At 40.7% G+C, this 25703-nt stretch overlaps 1 protein-coding gene across 2 annotated transcripts; it reads right to left on the bottom strand.

Annotated features, from left to right (window-relative positions):
* Positions 1 to 15927: 15927 nt before the first annotated feature.
* Positions 15928 to 25359, bottom strand: LOC127119059 (uncharacterized). 2 transcript variants are annotated; one of them, XM_051049273.1, is made up of 2 exons: positions 25002 to 25359; positions 15928 to 19474 (listed from the first exon to the last, which is right to left on the bottom strand). In XM_051049273.1, exon 2 carries the CDS (start codon positions 18043 to 18045, stop codon positions 16603 to 16605), a length of 1443 nt encoding a protein of 480 aa, XP_050905230.1. In that variant the 5' UTR covers positions 18046 to 19474; positions 25002 to 25359; the 3' UTR covers positions 15928 to 16602. The 2 variants fall into 2 exon arrangements, with proteins under 2 accessions (XP_050905230.1, XP_050905229.1); XM_051049272.1 differs by lacking the exon at positions 15928 to 19474 and adding an exon at positions 19517 to 21772.
* Between the last annotated feature and the right edge of the window lie 344 nt (positions 25360 to 25703).

The following is a 25703-nucleotide window of genomic DNA, read 5'->3' as shown; positions in this document are numbered from 1 at the left end:
GCTCCTGGTCATGACGTGGATAGTTGTTTCCAGCTGAAGATGAAGGTTCAAGACCTTGTGAGGTCAGATATTCTGATTTTGGAAGACTTAGGTCCCGATGCTAATCAAGCTTGAAGATAACGAGTCCCGGGCTGGCGCCGGCTTTTTCTTCAGAAGAGTTGTTCAGAAAACAGAAGCTGCTAATGCAAGAGATATTGACAGTTGTCGTCCCCGATGGGATCTATCACAATTGGGTCACTGTGGGCTTTCCTACAGTTGTTCATAAGTCAGAGTAACAATCACTTTGTTTAAAAACCCTTCTCCCATGCCAAAAGGAGAAGTGATGACATTGTTGGCAACATTTTATGCAATGATATTTTCATTCAAATAAATTCATGTTAAACATTTGTTTTTCCATTTGTTTTCCCTTTTCGCTTTTTGCATGAAATTGGTGATCACAAAAAACCTTTAAAAACAAGAATAAAAGCAATCTTTTCATCTGCATAACGATTGTCTTGTTTGTTTTTCAAAGAGCTTTTCATATCAAAATCTTTATGCAGGTTGTTTCCCAAACCCATTGAACATAATGATCGGACGTCATCTCCCAATTTTGAATTCCCTGTATTCAAAGCGGACGAAGAGGATGTTGAAGGGATTCCTGACGAGATTTCCCGACTTCTTGAGCAAGAAAAGAAGATCACACTCAGCTGCATCTCGAGAATCAGCAGAACAGCCAACTGGGGCATTAATCAAAAAAACAAAAAAAGAAAAAATCAATCAAAAAAAAAAAACAAAGAAAGAGAGGGTGCAAAATCAAAGAAATCAAAGAGATCAAAAGAAAGCAAACTCAAAAGCAAAATCAAAAGAAAAAAGAAACAAAAGAGAAATAGCACCCTCAAAGTCCCAAGTTGACTGATGCTGAATTCGATCGAAAGGAAGAGATCAACTGCCATGTGTCATGGTCAGTCATATCAGCAGAGAGTAAAAAAGCATTCGACAAGAAGATCAAGCCTCGTGTGTTCCGAGGGACCTTGTGCTCAAGAAAGTCTTGTCTTTCGTGCCCGATTCCAGGGGCAAGTGGACTTTACAAGCTAAGAACGTCCATACGTTTTCAAGAGAGCCTCTTCAGGCAGTGCTTTAACACTTACATCAATGGATGAAGAAGTTCACTCGTCCTGTGAATTCTGATGCAGTCAAGAAATACTTCGCCTAAACAAAAAAAAAAAAAAAAAAAAAGAATAGCTCGCTAAGTCGAACACCCCAAAGGGCGACTTAGGCAAAAAGGAGCGTCTCGGTGGATTGAAAACCCGTAAGGGCGATCCAGGCAAAAGTTAGAGACATTGAAAAAAAAAGAATTTGCATCCCGCTAGATTGAACACCTCACACCGGGGCAATCTAGGCAAAAATTAGGGATTTGGCAAGTAACTGCATCTTGACAAGACTGTGCTGTACATCTGTCATCCGTCAGGGATTCTCGATTCGTCGTCGACTGAAGCTCCGAATACATCAAAAATTCGGAATGGTAGAGGAAAGGTCATGATGTTCAATGTAGCCCTCTCCAATATATATCACCGATTTCAAACTTGTACAGATCTATGGAGTCTCGCCTTTTGAAGACTACCATTCCATCACATTGATTTGAGCTTTTATCCAATTATTTGCACTCTTATTTGTTTCAACTCAACAAACGTTTTGCATGTTTTAATTGATAAAGTATCATTGTTTTCAAAATAAACAAATTTTTCACAAAATTGTTCTTAAACAAAGTGAACATTCACAATGATGGAAGAATACTTAGGAGACCCACAGTGCTCTCCCGGGGGTGGTATGATTACCAACAGGTAAGACAATTGTTCGTATCTCGAGCATGACTGTATCTTTGTCCTGCAGAACCTCGTATGGTCTCTCCTCAGTGAATTTGCCCGACGCAGTGTTGTTTGAAGTTGTTCATCTTCATGTTCCCGGCAGTACAGATTCTTCCTCCAAATCCCTGTTAGCTCTATTGTGGGGCATCCCCAGTAGAGTGTTGTTTGAGCCCTACCGTGGGGCATCCCCAGCAAGTTTGCTGTTCCGGACATTATTGTGGGGCAGCTCCCCTAGCAGAGTGTTTACTGAAGACTTCAACTTTCGCCTCTCCAGCAGAGCAGTCTTCATCTCCCCCCAGCATGGGTGCTTTTCTTGGAAGATTCAGTATTTGGAGGATCGACATCCCCGTAATCCGGCATTCCCTCAGATAGATCCCCCAGTGGAGTTGTTCGCGTAAGGAGCTTTATCAATGCTTTTGTATTTCTCATCAAAGATCTGGTTGCTTCTTGGTATCTCAGATTTCCAGCACAAGTTGTTGTGGCGCATACGCCTGTATGTTGAACTCTGTTCTCCGGTTGTGACTGACGATCCCTCCGGAAGCCTCCGGTGGCCTTCCTCCCCTGCAGGATAAATGTTCCCTGATATCCCAGTCCCCAGTGGATTTTCTTTGCTCTCTAGTGGCTTTGGGTTTTCTCTCCGGACGGTTGATTCCCGGACCTTTGGTTTGAGCATGTCTGTTTGTCAGCATTCATCATACATTCATCATGCATAATGCATACATGCATAATCATAACATTTGGATACTCATGTTGCAGCTGTCGCCAGGTATCTGTTGATTGTTACCTCCTGCTATTTGTTGATACAGATCTATCCAGTAGATTTTCCTTAAGCAGATATGGGTGTGTCTGATCTCTCCATGTAGAGTCTACCCCTTAAGCAGAAAGTGTCTACCATTTCCTTCTGCACTCCCCACTGAGATACATCCTCGTGGATGACGGTTGCTTCCGTTCCCTCCCTACACGGGATGGGTTTTCCCTATTGAGTTCTTTCCTCATTAGGATGAGTCTTGTTTCAGTCTGCCTTTTTGGATCGATCCTAAATGGCTACCCGTTGACTGTCTCTTGTGCTTCCCTGGGGCATAAATGAATAGTCGCTTACTAACCGGCAGTCATTCATTTCACCCTCAGCGGAATTTTTGGCTTCTACCTACGAACCGGTAGCTGTAAGTCCTCTCTTTACGGTCTTCTACCCATTACCCGGTAGTTGTAAATCCTTTTTTCTCACTTTGTCTCTCAGCAGATCGTTTGTCGGCCTCTACCTACGAACCGGTAGTTGTAAGTCCTATCTTTGTGGTTTTCTACCCACTAGCTGGTAGTTGTAAAATCCCACATTCCTCCCCTTGTTGGAGTTAACCCTTTGTGCTCATCCCGATGATGACTGGTTACTTTTTCGTGGTTTTCTGCCTACAAACCGGTAGATGTAATCCCCTCTTTGTGGTATTGATACTCTTTTCCCCTTTGGATACTTGCCTTGATCAAGCAGTATTGTCCCCATTGGGTTTTCACCTTCTTTTTTGGGTATTTGCTCCGAGTTAGCAACTTTATCCTCTTTTGATTGGTCATCTTTTGCATACCTAGTCTGGTACCCTGATGCCTTTCTTTTCGGTCGATTATTCATTTAACAACCTACAACCCGGTTATGGATAATCTTCCATGCGAGGTTATTATCTATGTTCTGACGGCTATAGATAATATATCTCATGCACTCTTTGGTCAATCCTTCGATTGTTATCACCAGCAGAGTAAGATTCGTATTCCTTGTGGAATCGAATGTTCATCCTTTAACAAGTTTGCCTTCGCTCTCTTCAGGATGTTTTCGGTCGTTTATCCATTTAACAACCTACAACCCGGTTATGGATAATCTTCCATGCGAGTGTATTGTCTACGTTTTGATGGCTATAGATAATATGTCTTATGTTTTTCCGGTGTTCAGACCGAAGGAGTTTCCGACGATCAGGTCGATGTACTCATGGCACTCAGGCCAATTTTCCGGTGTTCAGACCGAAGAAGTTTCCGACGATCAGGTCGATGTACTTATGTGTTTTCCGGTATTCAGACCGAAGGAGTTTCCGACGATCAGGTCGATGTACTCATGGCACTCAGGCCAATTTTCCGGTGTTCAGACCGAAGAAGTTTCCGACGATCAGGTCGATGTACTTATGTTTTCCGGTTTTCAGACCGAAGAAGTTTCCGACGATCAGGTCGATGTACTTATGGCAACAAACCAATTCACGCTTTGGTCGGTCACCCGTTTCATACATACAACCCGGTATCCTTGGTGTTCCTTCCTGTTTGCTCGCTGTCGTGACCTTGATCCCCGAGTGGAGCGGGTTTCATGAATTATTTCTCCAGCAGAGTTCACCCCACCAGTGGATTGGACAGGTTTCTGTAGCAGGTCGATACCTGCATCCCCAGCCGAGTTGTTTCTACTTGTGAATTATGTGGGTCGTCCCCGGCGGAGTAACAGTTATTCCCCAAAGCAGAGTTTATTGTATCTGAGGTTTGTATGAGCCTTATCCCCAGAAGAGTTACCTGGATTATCTTCCCCAGCGGAGCATTTATTTCCCCAAGCGGAATTTTTTTGCGGATTGATTGGGCTATCCCCAGCAGTTTACCGTTGTTGTCTTCTAGCAGAGTTGCTTTATTACTCCCCAGCGATTTATCTTGTCTTCCCCTAGTGGATTCGTATTGTTGGTTCCCCAGCAGTTGTTTTGTTGTTCCCCCAGCGGATTTGTATTAAAGATTCCTCAGCACAGTCGTCCTGTGTACTTTCCCCCGCAGAGTTCTCATCATATTGCATTGCATGTAGTAATCATTGCATCCTCAAACTGCGTAGCATTTCCATTCCATATGGAGCATTACGCCATAGAAAAATTCAAACATATGCATTCATGTGCTCGAAATCACATTAGACTGCATCCCCCGGCAGAGGCGGATTGTTTTGTTCAACATCAACACAGCAAGCCAGCTACAGTTGCTTCGACAGCATTCAGAATTGATTATCCCCACAGAGGTTTATTTCCTCACCCGATGGTGACAGAGGTTTATTTCCTCACCCGGTGGTGACAGAAAGTTTGTTTCTCCCCAGTGAGACCCCCAGCAAGTGATCAGCCTTGCTTGGGCATATCTAAGAGGTCGTTCTTGTGATACCAGTAAGTGTCATTTCAGCACCCGCGTGTGTCTGGTCATTCTTTTTGGTGTCGGTAAACACCATTGTTTCGGTGTCGGTAAACATCGAGTCTCACCCAGTCATCGGTAAATGTCTGGTCATTCTTTTTTTGGTGTCGGTAAACGCCATTGTTTCGGTGTCGGTAAACATCGAGTTCCACCCAGTCATCGGTAAATGTCTGGTCTTTTTTGGTGTCGGTAAACGCCATTGTTTCGGTGTTGGTAAACATCGAGTTCCACCCAGTCATCGGTAAATGTCTGGTCATCTTTTTTGGTGTCGGTAAACGCCATTGTTTCGGTGTCGGTAAACATCGAGTTCCACCCAGTCATCGGTAAATGTCTGGTCTTTTTTGGTGTCGGTAAACGCCATTGTTTCGGTGTCGGTAAACATCGAGTTCCACCCAGTCATCGGTAAATGTCTGGTCATTCTTTTTTTGGTGTCGGTAAACGCCATTGTTTCGGTGTCGGTAAACATCGAGTTCCACCCAGTCATCGGTAAATGTCTGGTCTTTTTTGGTGTCGGTAAACGCCATTGTTTCGGTGTCGGTAAACATCGAGTTCCACCCAGTCATCAGTAAATGTCTGGTCATTCTTTTTGGTGTCGGTAAACACCATTGTTTCGGTGTCGGTAAACATCGAGTCTCACCCAGTCATCGGTAAATGTCTGGTCATCTTTTTTTGGTGTCGGTAAACGCCATTGTTTCGGTGTCGGTAAACATCGAGTTCCACCCAGTTATCGGTAAATGTCTGGTCTTTTTTGGTGTCGGTAAACGCCATTGTTTCGGTGTCGGTAAACATCGAGTTCCACCCAGTCATCGGTAAATGTCTGGTCTTTTTTGGTGTCGGTAAACGCCATTGCTTCGGTGTCGGTAAACATCGAGTCTTTCTTTCAGTCATCGGTAAATGTCTGATAGATCCCCAGCTAGAAATCCCCAGTAGAGTCATCTGTAAATGTCCTACCCGGTTTTCAGTTGCAAATATTTGTTTGTCTCTCACCAATAAATTTCTCATCCCAGTCATCGGTAAATGTCTGGTCATTCTTTTTGATGTCGGTAAACATCATCTTTCGATGTTGGTAAACATCGAGTCTCACCCCAGTCATCGGTAAATGTCTGGTCATTATTTTTGATGTCGGTAAACATCATCTTTCGATGTCGGTAAACATCGAGTCTCATCCCAGTCATCGGTAAATGTCTGGTCATTCTTTGTTCTCTTGCTAATAAAATCGAAATCCCCAGAAGTCGTCGGTAAACGTCTTGTCTGACATCACCACAAAGATTTTGTTCCTCTCCAAGCAGAGATGCCATCGGTAAATGGCCCAGTTTTCTTCGATATCGGTAAATATCGGATGCCCAGTTGCAGTAGCCATCGGTAAATGGTCTTGCTAAGTTGACATCGGTAAATGTCAAGTTTTCTTTGAAGCCACCATCGGTAAATGGTCTTGCTTCCATTCTACATCAAATTTGTTTCCCAGCAGCCATCGGTAAATGGTCTCGCTGAAGTTGATATCGGTAAATATCAAGGTTCCAGTTTCCAACCATCGGTAAATGGTTTCACTTTTCTGAAGTTGTCATGCAGTTTGTCATCGGTAAATGACGTGGGTTTCATTGTAGCATATCCAGTCGGTGCAAATTTCTACGGTTCTTTTGTATTCAATCCCTGTTTACCCTGAAAGTCTGACAGCCATTGCTATCATCCGTTCGGGTTCCCAGCTGATTGAATAGGGGCAGCTGTAGCACCTCAAATTTGCACCTATCATTGTACATACCATCTCATATTAGGTCATAGCATATCATGATACATTGCATAGCATTGCATTGTCCCCATTTGCCTCAAGAGCAAGCAAATCAAGAATTAGGTCAAACTGATCAGGAGATCAGTCAACCAATCAAGCAAGGTTGTTTCTCAAGGAGCAAAAGCCCTAGGGATTGTCCATCAAGTTCACATGACTTGGAGGCCCATTTGAAGTGTTTAAGTCAAGGGTTGGATGTTCAGAAGCCATCAGTTCATGCACAGTCAGGCAAAAACCCTAGAAAGTCAATAGTCAGTCAAAGCAGTGGGTGGTGGCCATTCTTGTGGAATTTGGGCACCATGATCAATAATCAAGAGTCCATTCAACTTGGGACATCATTTGAAGTCAAGGTCTCAAAGAATTAGGGTTTGGAATTCATCAGAAGTGCACAGTCAGTCCAAAACCCTAGAAAAGTCAAAGTTGGTCAACTGTGGTTGATTCTATGGTTTTGATGGATGGGGATGGTTTGAGAGAGCTTATTCATGTCCTAATAGGCCTCATATATCATGGCAATCATCATCATTGAAGAATTTGAAGCCAATCAGAAAATTTCCAAAAATAGAAAGTGGACCTGTAATTTCAACTGCCAAAAATGGAAACTTCTTGATCCTCAACTTGCATCATGATACAAGCTTCAAATGAATTTTTGCCCAACATGAAAGTTTAAGATCTTGTTCTCCCATTTTCAAAAAGTCCAAGTACTCTCAAATCCCATGCATGGTTGTCAAGATATGATCAAATCATTTTCGCAAAATCTTGAACTTCAAAAGGCCATATCTCTCAAACCATAAGGCCAAATTTGGTGGGGTTTTTTCCTACAAACCACATTTTTCCTCCTCTTTCCAAAAATATAAATTTCATCCTCCAAAACCTTGCCAATCAAAATGGCATTTTTGGCCTTGACTTTATTCATTTCAAGTTTGACCAACCATTGACTTTTTGATTTAAACTTTTTTTACACAATTGGCCAATTGGGATGTGTTTAATATGTTATTTGCAAGATGTTCCAAGCTCAACTTCAAGTTGCTTGCTGTCATACTACCTCCATTTGCCTTTGGTGTCAAATGAGCAAAATGATGCATTTTGGTCCTTTTAAGCAAAACAAATTTAACACTTGATTGGCAGACTACAAACAGCAAAATTAAAGGTCATTTGCAGCCTATTTTGAAGCCCAAATTCGTGCACTTGCTATCACATACCTCCATTTGGACCAAACTTGGCAATTTAGCAAATAGTGTCAATTAAACAAAATTGGATTAGCATTGCATTAAGGGATGTTAAACAGAAGTATATAATGTTATGTTCTGTCCAAATTGAGCCCTAGCAGCCTCTTGAATGCACAGAAATCTCACTCTCTCTAAAATCCATTCTTAGCCATTTTCCAAAGTTCTTCCAAAAACTCCAAAAGAACTTGAGCTGTTTGGTTGGTTTCCTCATGTGCTCACCATTTTGAGTTGATTACAAGTTTCATTTCCCTACTGTAAGCACAAAACCCGACTGTTTTCTCCAAGCACCCTTCAATGGCAGATGTGGTTTCAAGCTGAAATTGACATAGTTAAGCTCGAAGTCCTCAAGCATTCATCATTTGGAGCTACAATCTTCATCTTTTTCAACTATTCAAAGCCAGAAAGTGGCTGCATCTTCTTCTGCTCTTCACATTGGTAAACTTTCGAATCTTTCATTCTCCAAATCCATGCTATGCTTTGTGTAGTTCATGATATGCTGAGTCTAAAGCAAGTTGAATCAATTAAAATGATTAAGAGATGCGTGAGAAATCTGAATTTTCTTTTGTGTGCTCAAACTTATTTTCACTCGAGTTACCTTGCTTAGGATGAGTTAGTGAGTTTGGTTGTCATATTCTTGTTGTATGTTGAATGCTGATGAGAATGGTATATTTGATTCAGTTTTCTGGGCATTTTTCTCATTTTCGATTTTTGCTGATGATGAACATAATGTTGTTGCTGTGCTGTTACTTAAACCTGCCCAGAAAATTCGTGGAAATTTGTTTGTCTGTTGTTTGGCGTATGATTGTTTGAAGAATGTTATTCCAATGCCATGCTGTATGCTTGATGCTGTCGAATTCTATTTTGGATGATCACATGAAGATGAATGCATGTTTGCTGCTGTTAAAACCCTAACCACATTTTTCCAGAAAGTCTGAATGCCATTGGCTGCTGTTGCTCATTGTTACTGTTCTATTGGAAGATAACCAATCAGGTTATTTCATTCATACGCCCTAAACGGTGCGTTTTGCTTAATGAAACGCGTATTTACAAATATGCCACCAGGTCAACCGCGTTTGACTTTCCATTCATGCCATGTATTCATGTTTCATCCTTTTGTTCACTCATCTTCAACAATTCATTTCTAATTCATTTCAACTCCAAAAAACATGGGATTTTTTGCATTGTAACCTGTTGGATGTCTAGTATTTTACCATGATTTTTAATATTTTTTCTGATCATTGGATATTAATTGGCTCTAGGGTTTGTGTTATGTGACCAAAAATGATACATGTTGCCAAAACCATTGTGAAATGATCATATTGCATCCATTGGTCCTGAAATTTTTTGTGGTAAAACTAGACTCATTCACCTTTGTGTCCATATAAAGTTTGTGCATTTATCATATGTGGATTGAGAGCTTTGATTTTTTGAAGTTAGGTGTTACATTTGGTGTCACAACATGAATGTGCATTTTCCCAATTTTGATTGACATGCTTCCTTACATCCAAATGACCCCAAATTTTGCATGATATCTCCCTTACATGTCTGGTTCATGTGTGATTTTTTCTTGGAATTGATTGTGCTGTTTTCCATTTATTTGAGAATTTTCTTCCCTGCCTAGTCAAATGTTGACTTTATGTGATACATGTTGCCAAATCCTTTGGGAAATTCTCATACCATATTGTGTGACCATGAAATTTCATATGTGATAACTATACATCTTGAGCTTTGCATTGATGTTAATCTCATTCATTTCTCATCTGTTTTCAATTTGATATGATTTTTTGAAGTTGACCCATGTTTGTTGACCTTCATTGTGCATACTTGAAATTATGTTGACTTCATGATTTTCATTGACTGCCTTCCTCTCATCCAAATGCTATGAAATTTGACATGCTTACCATGCTAGATGTTAGGATTGAGTGTGATTTATTTGATGATTTTTGAAAATGTTTGGGTTGACTTTTGATGCAAGTCATGCTGTTGACTTCTATATGCTTTCCTTTGCCATGCTTTGCATTCTTTTGTGTATGAATTGATAATGACGCATGATATGATTGTGAATCCAATTGAGATAGCTTCTTAAATGTTTGAACATGAATTGGGTTGACTCTTCTTTGCTGTTTTGACCTTTTCTTTCATCTTTGACCCTAGGCTAGTCCTAGTGGTCTTTTGAGCTTACAATTGAGTTAATGTTTCAGGATTAAGCACCAATGCCTCAAAGATCATTCAAATTTGATTGAGTTGGATTATATGTATCATGTGCTAACTTTTGTTTTGTAGGTGTGACTCATTTGACTTGAGTCTTGTGCTATGCACATTGGTCCCTCTGTGTTGACTGTTTACCAATTCTTTCTGATTTAATTGTGGAACTGTGAACTAATCTGTTTGACTTTTTTCAGGTACTTTAGTTGCTTAAGTTCTCTGAACTTGATTTGCTTTGCTTTTTAGCAACTTGCTTAAGGTATAATCTCTTTTACTTCATGTAGTCTGGAGACCCGGTCTGTTATTTGACCGGGCAAACTGTCTGAAGTCCTCCTTAAGAGGCCATGCTTGTGTGTGTTTAAAATTGTCCCAAGCAGGAAAAGTCCTTCAAGTAAGGCAATTGGTAGATCAAAGGGATAAGTAGCCTATCCCCTACTATTCAGTGAGTCCTCTCCTTGCTCCCATTACATGGTTGTAGCATTGAGATAAAAACCCAAGATCTATCGAGTCAATAATGGGGAAAGAGTTCCATCTTTCTGAACTCCCCCACTTTCTATTATTTGATGCTCTCTCTGACCAGAGATAGAAGCAATGAGGCACACCCCTCATCTCCTTTCATCTGCTTCACCTTAGCCTCAATGGCAAGGTTAAGAGCACACTTCACCCCATTCCAGAGGTTTGTTTGTTGAGGTTGATATGACCCCTCAACTAAAACCTAACCCTTGTGTGAGCCTCTTGTATGCATATAGAGTGTGCTTCCTGTGATTGTCTGTTTGCTTTGCCTCTTTAGGTGTAGCTTGGACTTGCCTTTGTGCAAGGTAGGTTGTGCTTGACTTGTTTCCTGTGCAAGTCAGGTCTGTGTGGCTTACTCCCTGTGTGAGCCATGCTTAGAGTTGTTTAGCCGAACTACGGCAACTCTGATTCTCACGTTCAGGTGAGATACGTAGGCACGAGACGCGATGTCTTGCCGAGTTTGACTAACCACTAACACTAATCCTTTTCTCTCGCCCTCGTTGCGATTGAGACCTCCCCTTTCTCTTGCCCTAGTTGCAATCGAGACCCTTGCTTCCTGTGCAAGCCTTGTCTAGGATAGGTTGGCCCTTGTGCCATTTAGCTAGAAACCTTAACTTAGGGTTGACTTTGCATGACAACATCTAGGCTCGAGTCGTAGTCTCCCTAGAGTTGTGTCTCCCTCTGTTATCTGGTTAGGCTAGATCCTTGTCCCTGCGTAGGGGAACTACATCGCCCTGATCTTCATACCAGATGAAGTATGTAGGCAGGAGATTGAGCTGATCTCTCCGGACGCCTTTTCTTTTCTTTTGTGTTTGTTTGACAGTTATAGGCTGAGTCCCCGACTTCCTATCTATCTGTCGAGTTGTTTTGGTTCGGATATCAATGTAAGTCCAGTGATTGGCATTTGGGCTCCATGTTTGCCTCTTTGTGTGTGTTTTAGGTTCGGATGCTGACATAAGTCCAGTGATTGGCAGTCGGGCTCCATGTTTGCCTTTGCTTTGTTTTGTTTGTGTGCGTGTCAGCCGAGCTACGAATGCTCTGATTCTTCTCTCGTCCGAGAAGATACGTATGCACAGGATGCGACATCCTAGCGAGCATGTGTCGTTTCCCCAGTCCGAACTACTTCGACTCTGATGTCTATGCCTGATAGACTAAGTAGGCCCAGGATACGACATCCTGCCGAGTCAGTTTCAGTCAGTTTCTTGTGTCTCTTTCAGCCAGTGTGTGTGAGTATTTGAGCAGTGTTTAGCAACCGTTTTCCTTCCTTTTGTGCGTGGATCCCGTAGAGTACTACGGATGCGTAGGGGGCCTAATACCTTCCCTTCGCATAACCGACTCCCGAACCCATCCTCTTTGGTCGCGAGACCATGTTCTTTCCTAGGTTTACTTCGAGCGTTTCCTTTCCCTCTTTTGGGATAAATAACGCACGGTGGCGGCTCTGTTGTTTCTTTCTTTTCCCGCCGGTTTTTCGCGTAATGCGACACCGCCCTTTCGGGTTATTAACTCACCGGGATGCTAATTTTTTGCCTAAGTTGCCCTTTCGGGTTCTCAACTTAGCGAGCTTTTATTATCCATCTCTTTTTCTTAGGCATAATACTTTCTGACTGCATCAGAATTGACGGGGTGTGTCAACTCTTCTCCGTCCATGTCCGTGAGAACTAAAGCTCCACCAGAGAAAGCTTTCTTCACCACAAATGGTCCTTCATAGTTTGGAATCCACTTGCCACGTGAATCCTTCTGAAGGGGGATTATCTTTTTCAAAACTAGTTCACCTACATTAAACTCTCGAGGTCGGACCTTCTTGTCAAATGCCCGCTTGAGTCTCCTCTGATATAACTGACCATGACACAACGCTGTCATCCTCTTTTCTTCGATTAGATTGAGCTGGTCAAATCTGGTTTGAATCCATTCTGCTTCTTCTAATTCTGTCTCCATCAAGACTCTCAACGAGGGGATCTCAACTTCTATCGGTAGCACAGCCTCCATGCCATAGACTAGTGAGAAAGGGGTTGCCCCTGTTGAAGTGCGAACAACTATTCGACCGTGCAAAGAAAAGGGTAGCATCTCGTGCCAATCTTTATAAGTTTTCACCATCTTCTGAAATATCTTCTTGATATTCTTGTTAGCTGCCTCTACAGCTCCATTCATCTTTGGCCTATAAGGTGATGATTTATGATGTTTAATCTTGAAATCCTCGCACAACTCCTTCATCATCTTATTATTCAGATTTGATCCATTATCAGTGATAATCTTGCTAGGAGTTCCGTAGCGAAAAATTATCTCTTTCTTGATAAACCGAGTGACGACTTACTTTGTCACATTGGCATAAGAAGCTGTTTCTACCCACTTAGTGAAGTAGTCAATGGCAACCAAAATGAACCGATGTCCATTTGCAGCTTTAGGCTCAATCATACCAATCATGTCTACGCCCCACATTGAGAATGGCCATGGAGCTGATAAAACATTCAGAGGAGTAGGTGGCACGTGCACCTTGTCAGCATAAATTTGGCACTTGTGGCATTTCCTGGCATAGTGGTAACAATCTGTTTCCATTGTCAACCAATAGTAACCAGCTCTAAGGATTTTCTTCGCCATTACATGTCCGTTTGCATGAATTCCGAAAGAACCTTCATGGATTTCTTTGATGAGTAGGTCGGCTTCGTGTCTATCCACGCATCTGAGCAGAACTAAATCAAAGTTTCTTTTGTATAGAACACCACCACTTAGGAAGAAATTGGCTGATAACTTTCTTAAGGTCTTTTCGTCTGTGATGGATACATCATTTGGATACTCGTGCTTCTCAAGATATCATTTGATGTCATAAAATCAAGGCTTGCCATCTGCTTTTGCTTCAACTGCCAAGCAATGTGCTGGCTCGTCTAGTCGTTGAATTGTAATAGCAGGTGATTCGTTAGCCCACTTGACCTTGAACATAGATGACAGAGTAGCCAAGGCATCGACCAGCTGATTCTCCTCCCTAGGAATATGATGGATATTAATCTCATAAAAGTAGGGGATTAGCTTCATGACATGCTCTCGGTATGGGATCAAATTGGGATGGCGGGTCTCCCAATCTCCTTTGATTTGATAGATGACAAGTGCTGAGTCTCCATACACCTCAAGAATCTTGATTCGTAGGTCAATAGCTGCTTCAATTCCCAAGATACATGCTTCATACTCCGCCATGTTATTGGTGCATTGGAAACATAACCTTGCCATGAAGGGAAGATGAAAATCCTTTGGAGAAGTTATAACAACCCCAATTCTGTTACCCAATGCATTTGAGGCACCATCGAACACGAGCGTCCACCGCGATCCTAGTTCGGGTCCTTCTTCCGAGCTTGGAATATCATAGTCTCTTATGTACATGACGTCTTCATCTGGGAAGTCAAGTCTCATCGATTGATAGTCCTCCACTGGCTGGTGTGCAAGGTACTCTGATAACACACTACCCTTAATGGCCTTCTGAGTTACATATTGAATGTCATATTCTGATAACAACATTTGCCAGCGAGCGATTCTTCCAGTTAATCCAGGTTTCTCGAAGATGTACTTGATGGGATCCATCTTGGATATTAACATTGTTGTATGACAAATCATATACTGTCTCAGACGACGAGTGGCCCATGCTAATGCACAACAAGTCTTTTCTAGCATGGAGTACCTAATTTCACATTCTGTAAACTTCTTGCTCAGGTAGTAGATAGCATGCTCTTTTCTACCCGTCTCATCATGTTGCCCCAGTACACATCCCATGGATTCATCGAGTACTGTCAAATACATAATGAGAGGCCTTCCTGGAACTGGTGGCACTAAGATTGATGGTTCTTGTAGATACTGTTTGATTTTATCGAATGCACTCTGGCAATCATCGTTCCACCTAACAGTTTGATCTTTTCTTAACAACTTGAATATTGGCTCGCAAGTGGCTGTCAAATGCGAGATGAATCTGGAAATATAGTTCAATCTGCCCAAGAAACCACGAACTTGCTTCTCTGTCCGAGGTGCTGGCATCTCTTGAATAGCTTTGACTTTGTCAGGACCAACTTCTATGCCTCTCTGGCTCACAATGAATCCTAGAAGCTTTCTAAATCTGACTCCAAAAGTGCATTTAGCAGGGTTTAAGCGCAGTCTGTATTTCCTCAATCTTACAAACAACTTCTTCAAATGAATAACATGCTCCTCTTCTGTCTGAGACTTGGCAATCATGTCATCCACATAGACTTCAATCTCCTTATGTATCATATCATGGAAAAGAGTCACCATGGCCCTTTGATAGGTTGCCCCAACATTTTTCAGGCCGAAAGGCATTACCTTATAACAGAAAGTGCCCCATGGTGTAATGAAAGTTGTTTTCTCCATATCTTCGGGAGACATTTTAATCTGATTATATCCTGAGAATCCGTCCATGAAGGAGAATACAGAGAACTAAGCTGTGTTTTCTACCAATACATCAATGTGAGGTAAATGAAAATCATCTTTGGGACTAGCTCTATTCAGGTCTCTGTAGTCTACACACATTCGAACTTTCCCATCTCTCTTCGGAACTGGCACAATATTAGCAATCCACTGCGGGTAAGTTGCAACAGCTAGAAAACCTGCATCAAATTGCTTCTTGACCTCTTCTCTGATCTTGACAGCCATGTCTGGTCGAGTTCTTCTCAACTTCTGCTTGATGGGCGGGCATTCCGGCTTCAACGGCAGCTTGTGCACAACTATGTCGGTGTCGAGTCCTGGCATATCCTGATATGACCAAGCAAACACATCCACATATTCATGTAGTAGCTTGACTAGTTCCTCCTTCACATTTTTTTCAAAGCAGTTCCGACCTTGACTTCCTTTCTATCCTCCTCAGTCCCCAAATTGATCACATCCACTGGTTCCCGATGAGGCTGAATCATCTTTTCCTCTTGTTTCAAAAGTCTGGTCAACTCTTCTGGGAGTTCGCAGTCTTCCTTACCATCCTCTTCAGCTTGGTTAATCGGGAGGTCAAAGTCATAGGGAATTATAGCATTGTCGTATTCAATGGATCCAGTTATTAATGATCTGCATGGAAATGATTTTTTCTTTTTAGCGGAAGATTTTGAAAAATGAAAGTGATGTGAAATCAAAGTTGCCATTTTTTAATTTTGTTGTTTATTTGTTTGAAAAAAAATTAAAAAGATGAAGGATAGGGATCTCAAAAAATGTGCTTTGTATTGATGATAAGGCTTAAATATTAACACAAAATGGGCCCTACAAAGCTATCCATACGCCTTGGGCGTGGCATTGGATGTTTTTAGAAAACAGTAAATTACTTTGAAAAAGAAACTATATCCGGAACATCTGTTGCCTTCCAGTTAGTGAGAGAGGCATTCGGAGGTCCACGAAACACCATCTTGGACAAATCTGGATCTTCATCTTCAAGAGCATTCACTTGATCATCACTTCGGAAACCAGCTTTGGAGAATATTTCCTGGATGCTAGGAACCTTGCCCTGATGTATCTTCTGATCTTTGAAAAGTTCAATAGACGGCTGATATCCTAATCCGCACTTGTCTTTCTTGACTGGTAATTCAATCAATGTGCCCCAACTTCCAGGGCAACCAGCTTCAATTGTAGCTTTCACACTCTTCCACGAGGACATGACCCTCTTGGGTTCTTCAACAAGTTTCGGCTTAGTCTGGACCATATTGACCACTTCAAGGGCTTGGAGAGGAGTTTCAACAATGTCTTCACCTACTTCAATGTATCTGAAAGAAGTCAAATGGCTGACGAAAATATCTTCCTCTCCGGATACTAATACCAGCTTACCAGAAGTAACAAACTTCAGCTTCTGGTGAAGTGTCGAGGTGACAGCTCCAGCAACATGGATTCAAGGTCTGCCTAATAGACAGCTATAGGCAGGCCTAATATCCATTACCTGGAAGGTAATACGGAAAGTTTGAGGGCCAATCAGGATTGGGAGGTCAATCTCCCCAATAACTATTCGCTTAGACCCATCAAAAGCTTTCACTATCAAAGCACTGGGTCTCATCTGCACCCCTTCAATATTCAATTGTGCCAGGGTAGTCTTAGGTAACACGTTCAAGGATGAACCTGTATCTACCAGTACTCGAGCCAACGTAACATCTGTACACTGAATGGAGATATGAAGCGCCATATTATGTTCTCGCCCATTAGGGGGTAAATCATCATCAGACAACATCAAACAACTACTAGCATTGAGATTAGCAACCACATTATCAAACTGAATAACACTGATGTCCTCTACCACATAAGCTTCGTTCGAGAACTTCAATAGAGCAGTCGTATGAGCCTCAGAACTCATAAGTAGAGAAAGAATGGAGATTTTTGAAGGAGTTTGGTTGAGCTGATCTACGACCTTGTAGTCACCCTTCTTGATGATTTTCAAGAATTCTCTATCCTCTTCAGCAGTCACTGCTTTCTTAGATGAGCCTTCTCCTGCTTCTGGAGGATTCACCTCTTTCCCCTTTGTTGGTTCAACTTTTGGTGCACTTTCTTTGTTTGGGATCACTTCAGGAGCGAAAACCCTTCCACTTCGAGTCACACCACTAGCTCCAGCGATGTTAGTCACATCTAGCTCTTTCAAGATAACTGGTTTGTTACCCACATAAACTACATGCTCATAGTTCCAAGGCACGGCTTTGGTACTGTGAAATGAGAATGGAGCGGGAACATGGATAACCATGGGCTCAATCTTCTTCACTGGCTCTAGGTCAGCATTTCTTTGATAAAGGACCACAAAAGGCTTGGGAAGCCTCTCCTGATCAAACACAGGCACAATCACAGCAACATCCTCATCAATCTTTGCTTTGGTGAACTGAATAACCCGCTGATCCATCAAACGTTGAAGACAAATTTTGAATTCAACACACTGATCAGGGTTGGATGAACACACCACACAATTATCATGTACTCCATTCATCATTTCTGCTTCCATTAATCTAGCATGGACCACTGTTAAAAGAGTCTTCAACTTGAACACATCCTTTATCAATCCATCATCAGTTGAACTTTCTATATCATTGATACCTGAACCATCATGTTTAGGCAAAGGATTATTCTCCACATTTGGAACATCAGCAAAAGACAATATTTTCTGATCTATCAACTCTTGGACCCGGAGCTTGAACACTTTGCAATTCTCTGTTGTATGACCCTCTGAATTAGCATGAAAGGCACATCTAGCATTCTCATCATACCAAGGCTTATGCGGCTTCGGCATTGGAGGTAATGCCCTTGGCACGACAGTCCCATTCTGAATCAGATACGGTAGCAATTGAGTGTAAGTCATTGGGATAGGAGTGGTATTCACATTATTGTACTGTTGATATGGCCTCTGTTGATTTGTTCGTTGGTGCTGAACTGGACGTGGTTGATTATTCTGTTGAATTCTCTGTTGATGTTGAGGTGGCGGAGCCTGGAACTGAGGTTGTGGAGCTTGATATTAAGGAACTGGAACTTGATAGTGAGGTACCGGAGATGGAATAGGAACAGGAGCAATTGGACGGTAAGGCATGGTTGGATATTGAGCAGCCGCTATGTAAGGGTACTGATAATAAGGCACAGAAGCAAGAGCTTTGTATGGTGCCCTCCCCCTCTGAGAAGAAATGGAACTAGTCTCACCCTCCTTCCTTTTGAATCCGTTGAAAGGCTTCTTCAAGATTGGTTGACTACTGGAACCTCCCTGGATTTTACCACTTTTCAGTCCTTCTTCTACTCTTTCTCCCATGATCACCATGTCAGAAAATCCTGTGGACACACTACTGATCAATCTTTCATAATATTGCCCCTACAAGGTACCCATGAAAATGTTAATCAATTCACGATCAACCAATGGTGTTTCTGGCCATACTTTGAAGCTGAGTACGGTTTGGTGCCATGTCAGTATTATATTTGTATTGCTTTGCAAATGCTTCAGCCAACTCATCCCAAGTGTGGATGTTGCTACACTCCAACTGCATGTACCAATCCAAAGATGCCCCAGTTAGACTGTCCTGAAAGCAATGGATCATGAGCTTATCATCTCTGGCATAGGCAGCCATTTTTCTGCAATACATTTTCAAGTGTATGTTAGGACATGTGAGGCCTTTGTATTTTTCAAATTCCGGTGCTTTGAATTTTGGAGGAATTACCACGTCTGGGACCAGACACATCTCCAAGGCACTCAATCGGGTTGAGTTATGTCCTTCCAAGATTCTTAGCCTTTCGGCCAGAGCACGACCCATCAAGATAGCCTCAGAATCTTGGGCAGCAGTAGGGATGACCACTGGAGTAGCTCCATTGTAATTCTGCGTTTCAAACTCGTCCTGGAGCTCCTCATCAGTGCAGGGAATGACCACCTGATTGACTATCGGAGGTCCTTGCGCAGCGACTCCATCAGCTACTCCAGAAGTATGCGCAGGTGGAGGCACATGAGTTCTTTCAGGCGGTGGAACAAAACCTGGAGGAAGACCGTAGATAATGGGATTTGGAATAGGAACTGAAGGTCCTGACTGAAGAGCAACCCCTTGAACTAGAGCATCGTTCCTTGCAGCAGCGGCAACACGAGCCTCTTCTTCCCTTCTAGCCAGAGCTTGTATAGCCTCAAAGATCTGCTCAATCTTGCTTTTGACATAGTCCATCTCCTCTCTGAAGGCAGCTTGTTCTTCTCGAACTACATCCATGATTCTTCTTGTGTTGGAGCGGGTAGCGTATGCACGTTGAGGAATCAACTTGAACTACTGTAGACAAGGAAAAAATGAAATGAATTTTTATTTTGAGAAATGAAATGCATGATGCATACTTTGATGCACGTGGCTATAAAAATGTCTTTTATGCTTATGTTCAATTTTATTTTCAGGGAACCGTGTTAGATTCCTTGTTATTTAGCAAGCATTCAAAGAGATCACGGGGAATAAAACAAGAATGGAACCAAACTTTTTGTACAAAAGAAACTCAAAAATCCTTCATTCATTCAATTCAAAACAGATTACAAGGATTGAGTACAAAATATTCTTTCAAACATAAAGGAAAGTACAAAACGACAGGGTTAGACTGTAGGCTTCTGTTTGTTGAGCTCTTCCAACTCTCCTTTGAACCTTTTCATCATGTCTTCACAAAGATAAATAAATTCGGTCACTGAAAGAGGGATGTTGTCATTTTCTATGTCTTCCAGGGCACATCTTAGCATCAAAGGTACATTCATAGCCATGCCATTACAGAAGTCTATCAAACTGGCAAACTTGTCTCGATACTCATTTCTTTGTTCATGTAAAAACTGGATGGTTTCCTCGCAGGCTGCCAAACTAGCATTCACATTTTCCCTTGCGTTCATCCAATCTTCACCTTCTCGTAGCAAAGAGTCATGTCGGCCTCTCCAGTATCGTTCCCACTCATTAGCATTTTCAGCCTCTTGGCACTTTCCTTTCCACATTTCAGGTGTAACCTGAGTAGCAGCCAAAGCACTCTCTTTACTGCGGCGTTCTCGTTCTTCCCTTTCTTTTGATTCACAGAGTGAAACACTGAGGTTGGCTATCTCAGCCTCAAGCGTCTCTCTTATCTCCTTATTTTGTTTTGTGGCGAGCTTCCACCATTTCTCTTTCTCACAACAATCCTTCTCAGCCTCTTTCAGTTGGCTTTTGACGGTATTCAAGCAGCTGTCAGCCTGATCTAACCCCTGTTTGACTCTTTTTCTCTTATATTCCTCATTATCAGTCCTTTCCACATTTGCTTGAAGTTGTGTTTTCTTCCGCCCAAGCTCCCACTTATGATTATCCCTTTCTTCAGTAATCCGGAGAAGGTTCAACCGTAGCTCTTCATTCTCTTTTTCTAAACTTTGGATGACAACTTTGAGCTCTTTAGCTTCCTCCATAGTGACGTGAGTAGGTTCTGGAGGATTTGTTTGCATTGGAGGCTCATAAGGGTATGGTAGTTTGTCTTGAGAAGCTCTAGCTTGGACCCAACTTGTATATGGCCCTCTAGCTATACAATTCTTCTTTCCACGCTCCCTTTTTCCTTCTCTACGAACTTTAGTCCATGCACGACCTATCCTCTTCACCATATCAAAGTCCTTCACTCCTTCTCCCAGCAAGAAACCTTCTAACAACTTGTCTTCTGGTTTGTCATTCATAGGAAACCCAAGTTGCCGCATAGCAAGCTCAGGGTTGTAATTGATGCAACCTCGAGTTCCTATGAGTGGCACATTATGGAAGTTGCCACATTTGACGATTATGTCCACATCATCATAAACACGAGAGTACCAGGTGATGTCATTGGCAGTGAGAGACATGATTTTTTGAGACCACTTGAGGTTATCCTTGTTCTGAACAAAAGGCCCTTCGCTTGGTAAGTGAGATAAGAACCATTTATATAGTAAAGGAGCACAACACTGGATCATCCCCCCCTTCTTCTCATTTCTCCAATGAATGGAGTGATAAACATCTGCTAGCAAGGTGGGAATGGGATTCTTGAGCAAGAAAATGCGTATAGCAGTCATGTCCACGAAGTCATCAATGTTCGGGAACAAGACAATCCCATAGAGTATCAAGGCTAACACAGCATTGAAAGCGACTCAATCTTCTTTACTTTTGAAATCTGAAGCTTTTCCCACTAAGAACTTCAAAGTGAAGCCTAAAGTGCCTCCTTTTGGTCCAATATTAGCTTTCACTTTCGCTTTATCTAGATGTATAGATGAACCTATTTGTTGATGTGTAGGAAATTCCCCTAGACCGGTGTACGAGACTTCATCCTTGATACCAATGTCTTCTATATGTGAGAACTCTTCCAGTGTTGGCGCCAACTAGAAGTCCTAGAATGTGAAACACCGCAAGGGAGGATCATAGAATTGTGCCAAAGTGAAAATGGCCCAAGCATCCACCTCGGTGTTCATGATAGTCAACAGGTCACCATACTCAACACAAAAGTTGTTCCTTCTGATTTTTTTCACATATGAGATCAACCCCTTAATCAATCCTAGCTTTGGATTCCTGAACTTGAATGAATAAGTACTTTTCTTATTTCTACCCATGTCTTTTGAATGCCTGCAATCAACAGAGTCTTTAGGTCCCTTGAAAATATGCACATGTCATATGTGTTATGACTATGAAATGTTTTATGTTTATGTATGTACAGTTGGGTAGGTGATCATTGGAACATTCTGATTAATTACTTCATGGAGGAAAGGTTCCAGGAATAGGAAAACCAAACAGGTAGGCTCTAGGGTTTAAAAGGTTCCTAGAGTCATAGACCCAATTCAAGAATATTATCGTCAGAACGACTAATCGTAAGACAATAATATCTTAAAAAGCATCTATTCTAGGTGAGGTCTTTGTATTAACCCAACGAGTCCTAAGTCTCGTAGGTCAATACTACACAACCATCGACTCCACGGTTCTAGACACGGTTCCCAGAGTCATGGATCACACCTGACAATATTATCGTCAGAACGACTACTCGTAAGACAATAATATCCACAAAAATGATCTATTCTGAGTGAGGTCTTCGTATTAACCCAACGAGTCCTAAGTCTCATAGGTTAACAGTACACAACCATCGGTCCTAAAAGCCATAGGTTCAGGGTTCTACAAAAGGTCCTCAGAATCATAGATCGAGGTTGAAAGTATCACCGCCAAAACGACTAATCGTAAGACAGTAATACTTTCAAAGGATCTCATCTGAGTGGGGTTCTCGCATCAACCTAACGAGTCCGATATCTCGGAGGTCAATACTACACAACCACCATCCTAACTTAAGTTTTTCTCGTAGCTCGGGTATAAAGCTTTTCCTCACACAAATGCCAATAGTCCAGAAAGTTCCAATGATACCATATATCAATAATACAACAATTGGAAATACAGATAATAAAGGCATATATAGATAGAACAAATAAGAAGTAAATAAACAGATAAAAGAAACACTCAAGCACAAAATAAACTAAACTAGGGTTGACTCGCATAGGAGATCATATTTGTCCCCAGCAGAGTCGCCAGCTGTCGCGACGCGAAAAATACCCGAGCGTAAGGAACGCTCGAAATATAAACAAAACAGAGTCGCCATCAAACTTTATTTATTCCCAAAGAGGGAAAGGGGAAATATCGATAAAACCCACAAAAATCAAAAAGAAATGGTCGTCGCAACCAAATCGGGTTCGGGAGTCGGTTATGCAAGGGGAAGGTATTAGCACCCCTCACATCCATCGTACTCGATGGGACCCATTTAGTTAGTTTCGTGTTAGAGTGTTAGCGTGATATCGTTTGTGATCTTCTACTTATCGGGTGAGGAAATAGAAATAGAGAAAGGAAAGACTTAGAGGTGTTTTAATATTAATGTGCCTGACAAGATTTTACAATCCTGCTCCTCCGTATTTCCAGGTGCTATGAAGAACTCAAGGCATACGTAGTTCTACCCAAAGAGAACTACTGGATGGATTGCTTTTAAAAAGAGTGATGCTTGGATCACATTTGAGCGATTAAACCTTTACTTGTTGCTCACTCTTGGAGGCTGAAGTCTTTGTTTGTTTCGCATCAAAATAGATGTCGCATACTCTTTTCTGAAAAAAATTCTCGGAGTCGCACAAGGGCGGAAAACAAGTTTGATGAGTTTGAGTTGATTTTAAGCAGAGACAAATGTCCAAGCAGGGAGCTCTACTGCAGTACTCAGATGCTCGAAAAGGAAGAGGCCTAAGCTCAATCACTCTCTTTTCATCCAAAAGTTTATTATGAAAATGTGTGGCAAATTAGGTCAAAGTTCATTAACGGAAGACGATTAGTCAGACAGAGAGCTCTACAACAGTGTCCAAATAATCGGGAAAGAGAAGGTCGATACCCAATCAATATTTTTCTTCTATAAGAGAAATGACCTAATTCTAGTAATTACTGTATGTTAATATGGAAGACGAATGTTTGAACATTGAGCTCTACAGCAGTATCCTAACATTCGAAATAGAGAAAGTCTAAACTTAATCAGTTTCTTCCATTTTTATTGTAAAAAGATTTTAAAAACAGGGGGACGACTTGACGTTGAGTCAAGTGTCTGAAGTTTACTTATGAAAAGAAGTTGGATATGGCGGGGGTTAGAAATGATGGGTTTTATTTGTTTCGAATGTGTTTTAGAATTTAAGCAATTATTCAAACAGGGAGCTCTACAACAATGTTCGAATAATTAGAGACAGAGAAAGGTCTAAACCCAATCAGTCTATTTCCTTTTATAAAAGAAAAAACTTAATTCAATTAGTTATTTCATTTAAATATAGAAGACAAAAATTCAGACATATTGTCCAAATATTTGAGGAAGGAGAAAGTTTACACTATCCTTCCCTTTTTTTTTCTATAAAAGAACCAATACTAATTAATTTTAGCCATTTAAAATAATATCTAACTTTTTCTATATCTTTATTTCCATAGTATAATTTTACATCATATGTTAATATACATCATAATGCTTATTTTGGATAAGATATACATCATAATAATCAAAATTAAATTTATTGAAGAGAAAAAAAAAGGAAGGGTACGTTTTTGTATTTGACCCTTTTTTTTTATAGAAATATTTTGATTAAAGCCTTCATAAATTCCTAACTCACATCATTCAGTTTTATTTATAGAGTGGAAAACCTCTCTGTACAGTCAAATTGGATACACTACTACCAAATTAAAACAAATGATAAATAAATAATAATGAGTTGTTTATTTTGACCAAAATAATATGATAAGTTAAAATATGACCCACAAAAATAAAGATTAGTAAAAAGAATCATCACCTCATTATTTTAATTAAAGAGTTTAACAAGAAGAGATTATACATAGTATACAAATTGAGAATTTAAACTATAATAACAAAATTGAACACTACATTATATGAACCGAAATTAGATTTAATAAATTTTTGGAAATAGTGACGAAATTATACTTTCAACTGAGTGAATAATGCATGATAAAAATGGTTTCATGAGAAAATATGTAGAAGAATATATACTACTATAAGTTTGACAGAAACAACTATTAAAGCAATCTCATATGCCTCAAATTCCAATAGTCTTTTTAAGTCATCAATAAATAACATTAAACCTATTATTAGAGTTAAACATTCATTCCATACTTAAATAAAACTCTCAAAGAGCAACAACACAACAGTAATACTAGCAAATCATAAGAAACAAAATGTGAAGAATAAAATAGAGCCACCAAGAAAATAAAACCATACAAACTCAAAGAAGAAAAAGTTTAACCTCAAACTACAACAAAACGTAAAAATAAAAGATAGGCATACCACCTTACATGAAAGTAGTTGATCGACAAAAATGTTTATTGGACGGAGATTAAGAGGTTGCGATTAGGTGATGCAAGCTCTTGATGAAGGTGGTGCAAACTCTGTGCGAGGAGATGGATGTTGTCGTTGTTGAACGAATCGAAAATGAGCGACAAAGTTGAATCTAACGAGAGAGTGAGGTTATGTTTTTATGTTGTGGTGTAAGTTCTGAGTTGATGAAAAGTGGTAGTATTATTGAGAGAAAAACTAGAAGAAGTGTAGCATGAAAAGGGCTTCACATGTGAGGAAGCAAAACCAAACTTCTTCCGTTCACTTTTTTAACCTTTTTTTAAATGTAGATACTGAGTGTTTTTATGGAAGAATGGGGAATAGTTATGTGGTATCAAATGCACCTACGTGTTCCATTATTTTATGGTGGAGGAAGAGAGACACTTCTTTTATTTTTCTTAATTAAATGCCTAATTCTCTAAAAAAACTTTAAAAAAAACATTAATATTTACAATAAAAATAAAAGAACTAAATAAAATTATTATTGAAAGTATAATTAATTTTAATTAATCCAACTGATTAAATCGGCTAAAAATATAAAAATAATCGGATACACTATGAATAAAAATTGGACGTAAAAATGTTCAAATTTTTTTTTGAATACACCATAATTATCAGCGTGAAATAAATTTCTCAGAAACATACAAGTTTCGATAA

This window comes from Lathyrus oleraceus, chromosome 2 (genome assembly GCF_024323335.1).
Source record: "Lathyrus oleraceus cultivar Zhongwan6 chromosome 2, CAAS_Psat_ZW6_1.0, whole genome shotgun sequence".
Taxonomy (NCBI): Eukaryota; Viridiplantae; Streptophyta; class Magnoliopsida; order Fabales; family Fabaceae; genus Lathyrus; species Lathyrus oleraceus.
Note: the sequence above shows the minus strand (reverse complement) of the source record. Positions and strands in the feature narration are given on the sequence as shown.

Coding starts and splice junctions, on each gene's coding strand:
- LOC127119059 (XM_051049272.1), bottom strand. CDS start 21,228: ATGACTGCTATACGCATTTTCTTGCTCAAGAATCCCATTCCCACCTTG.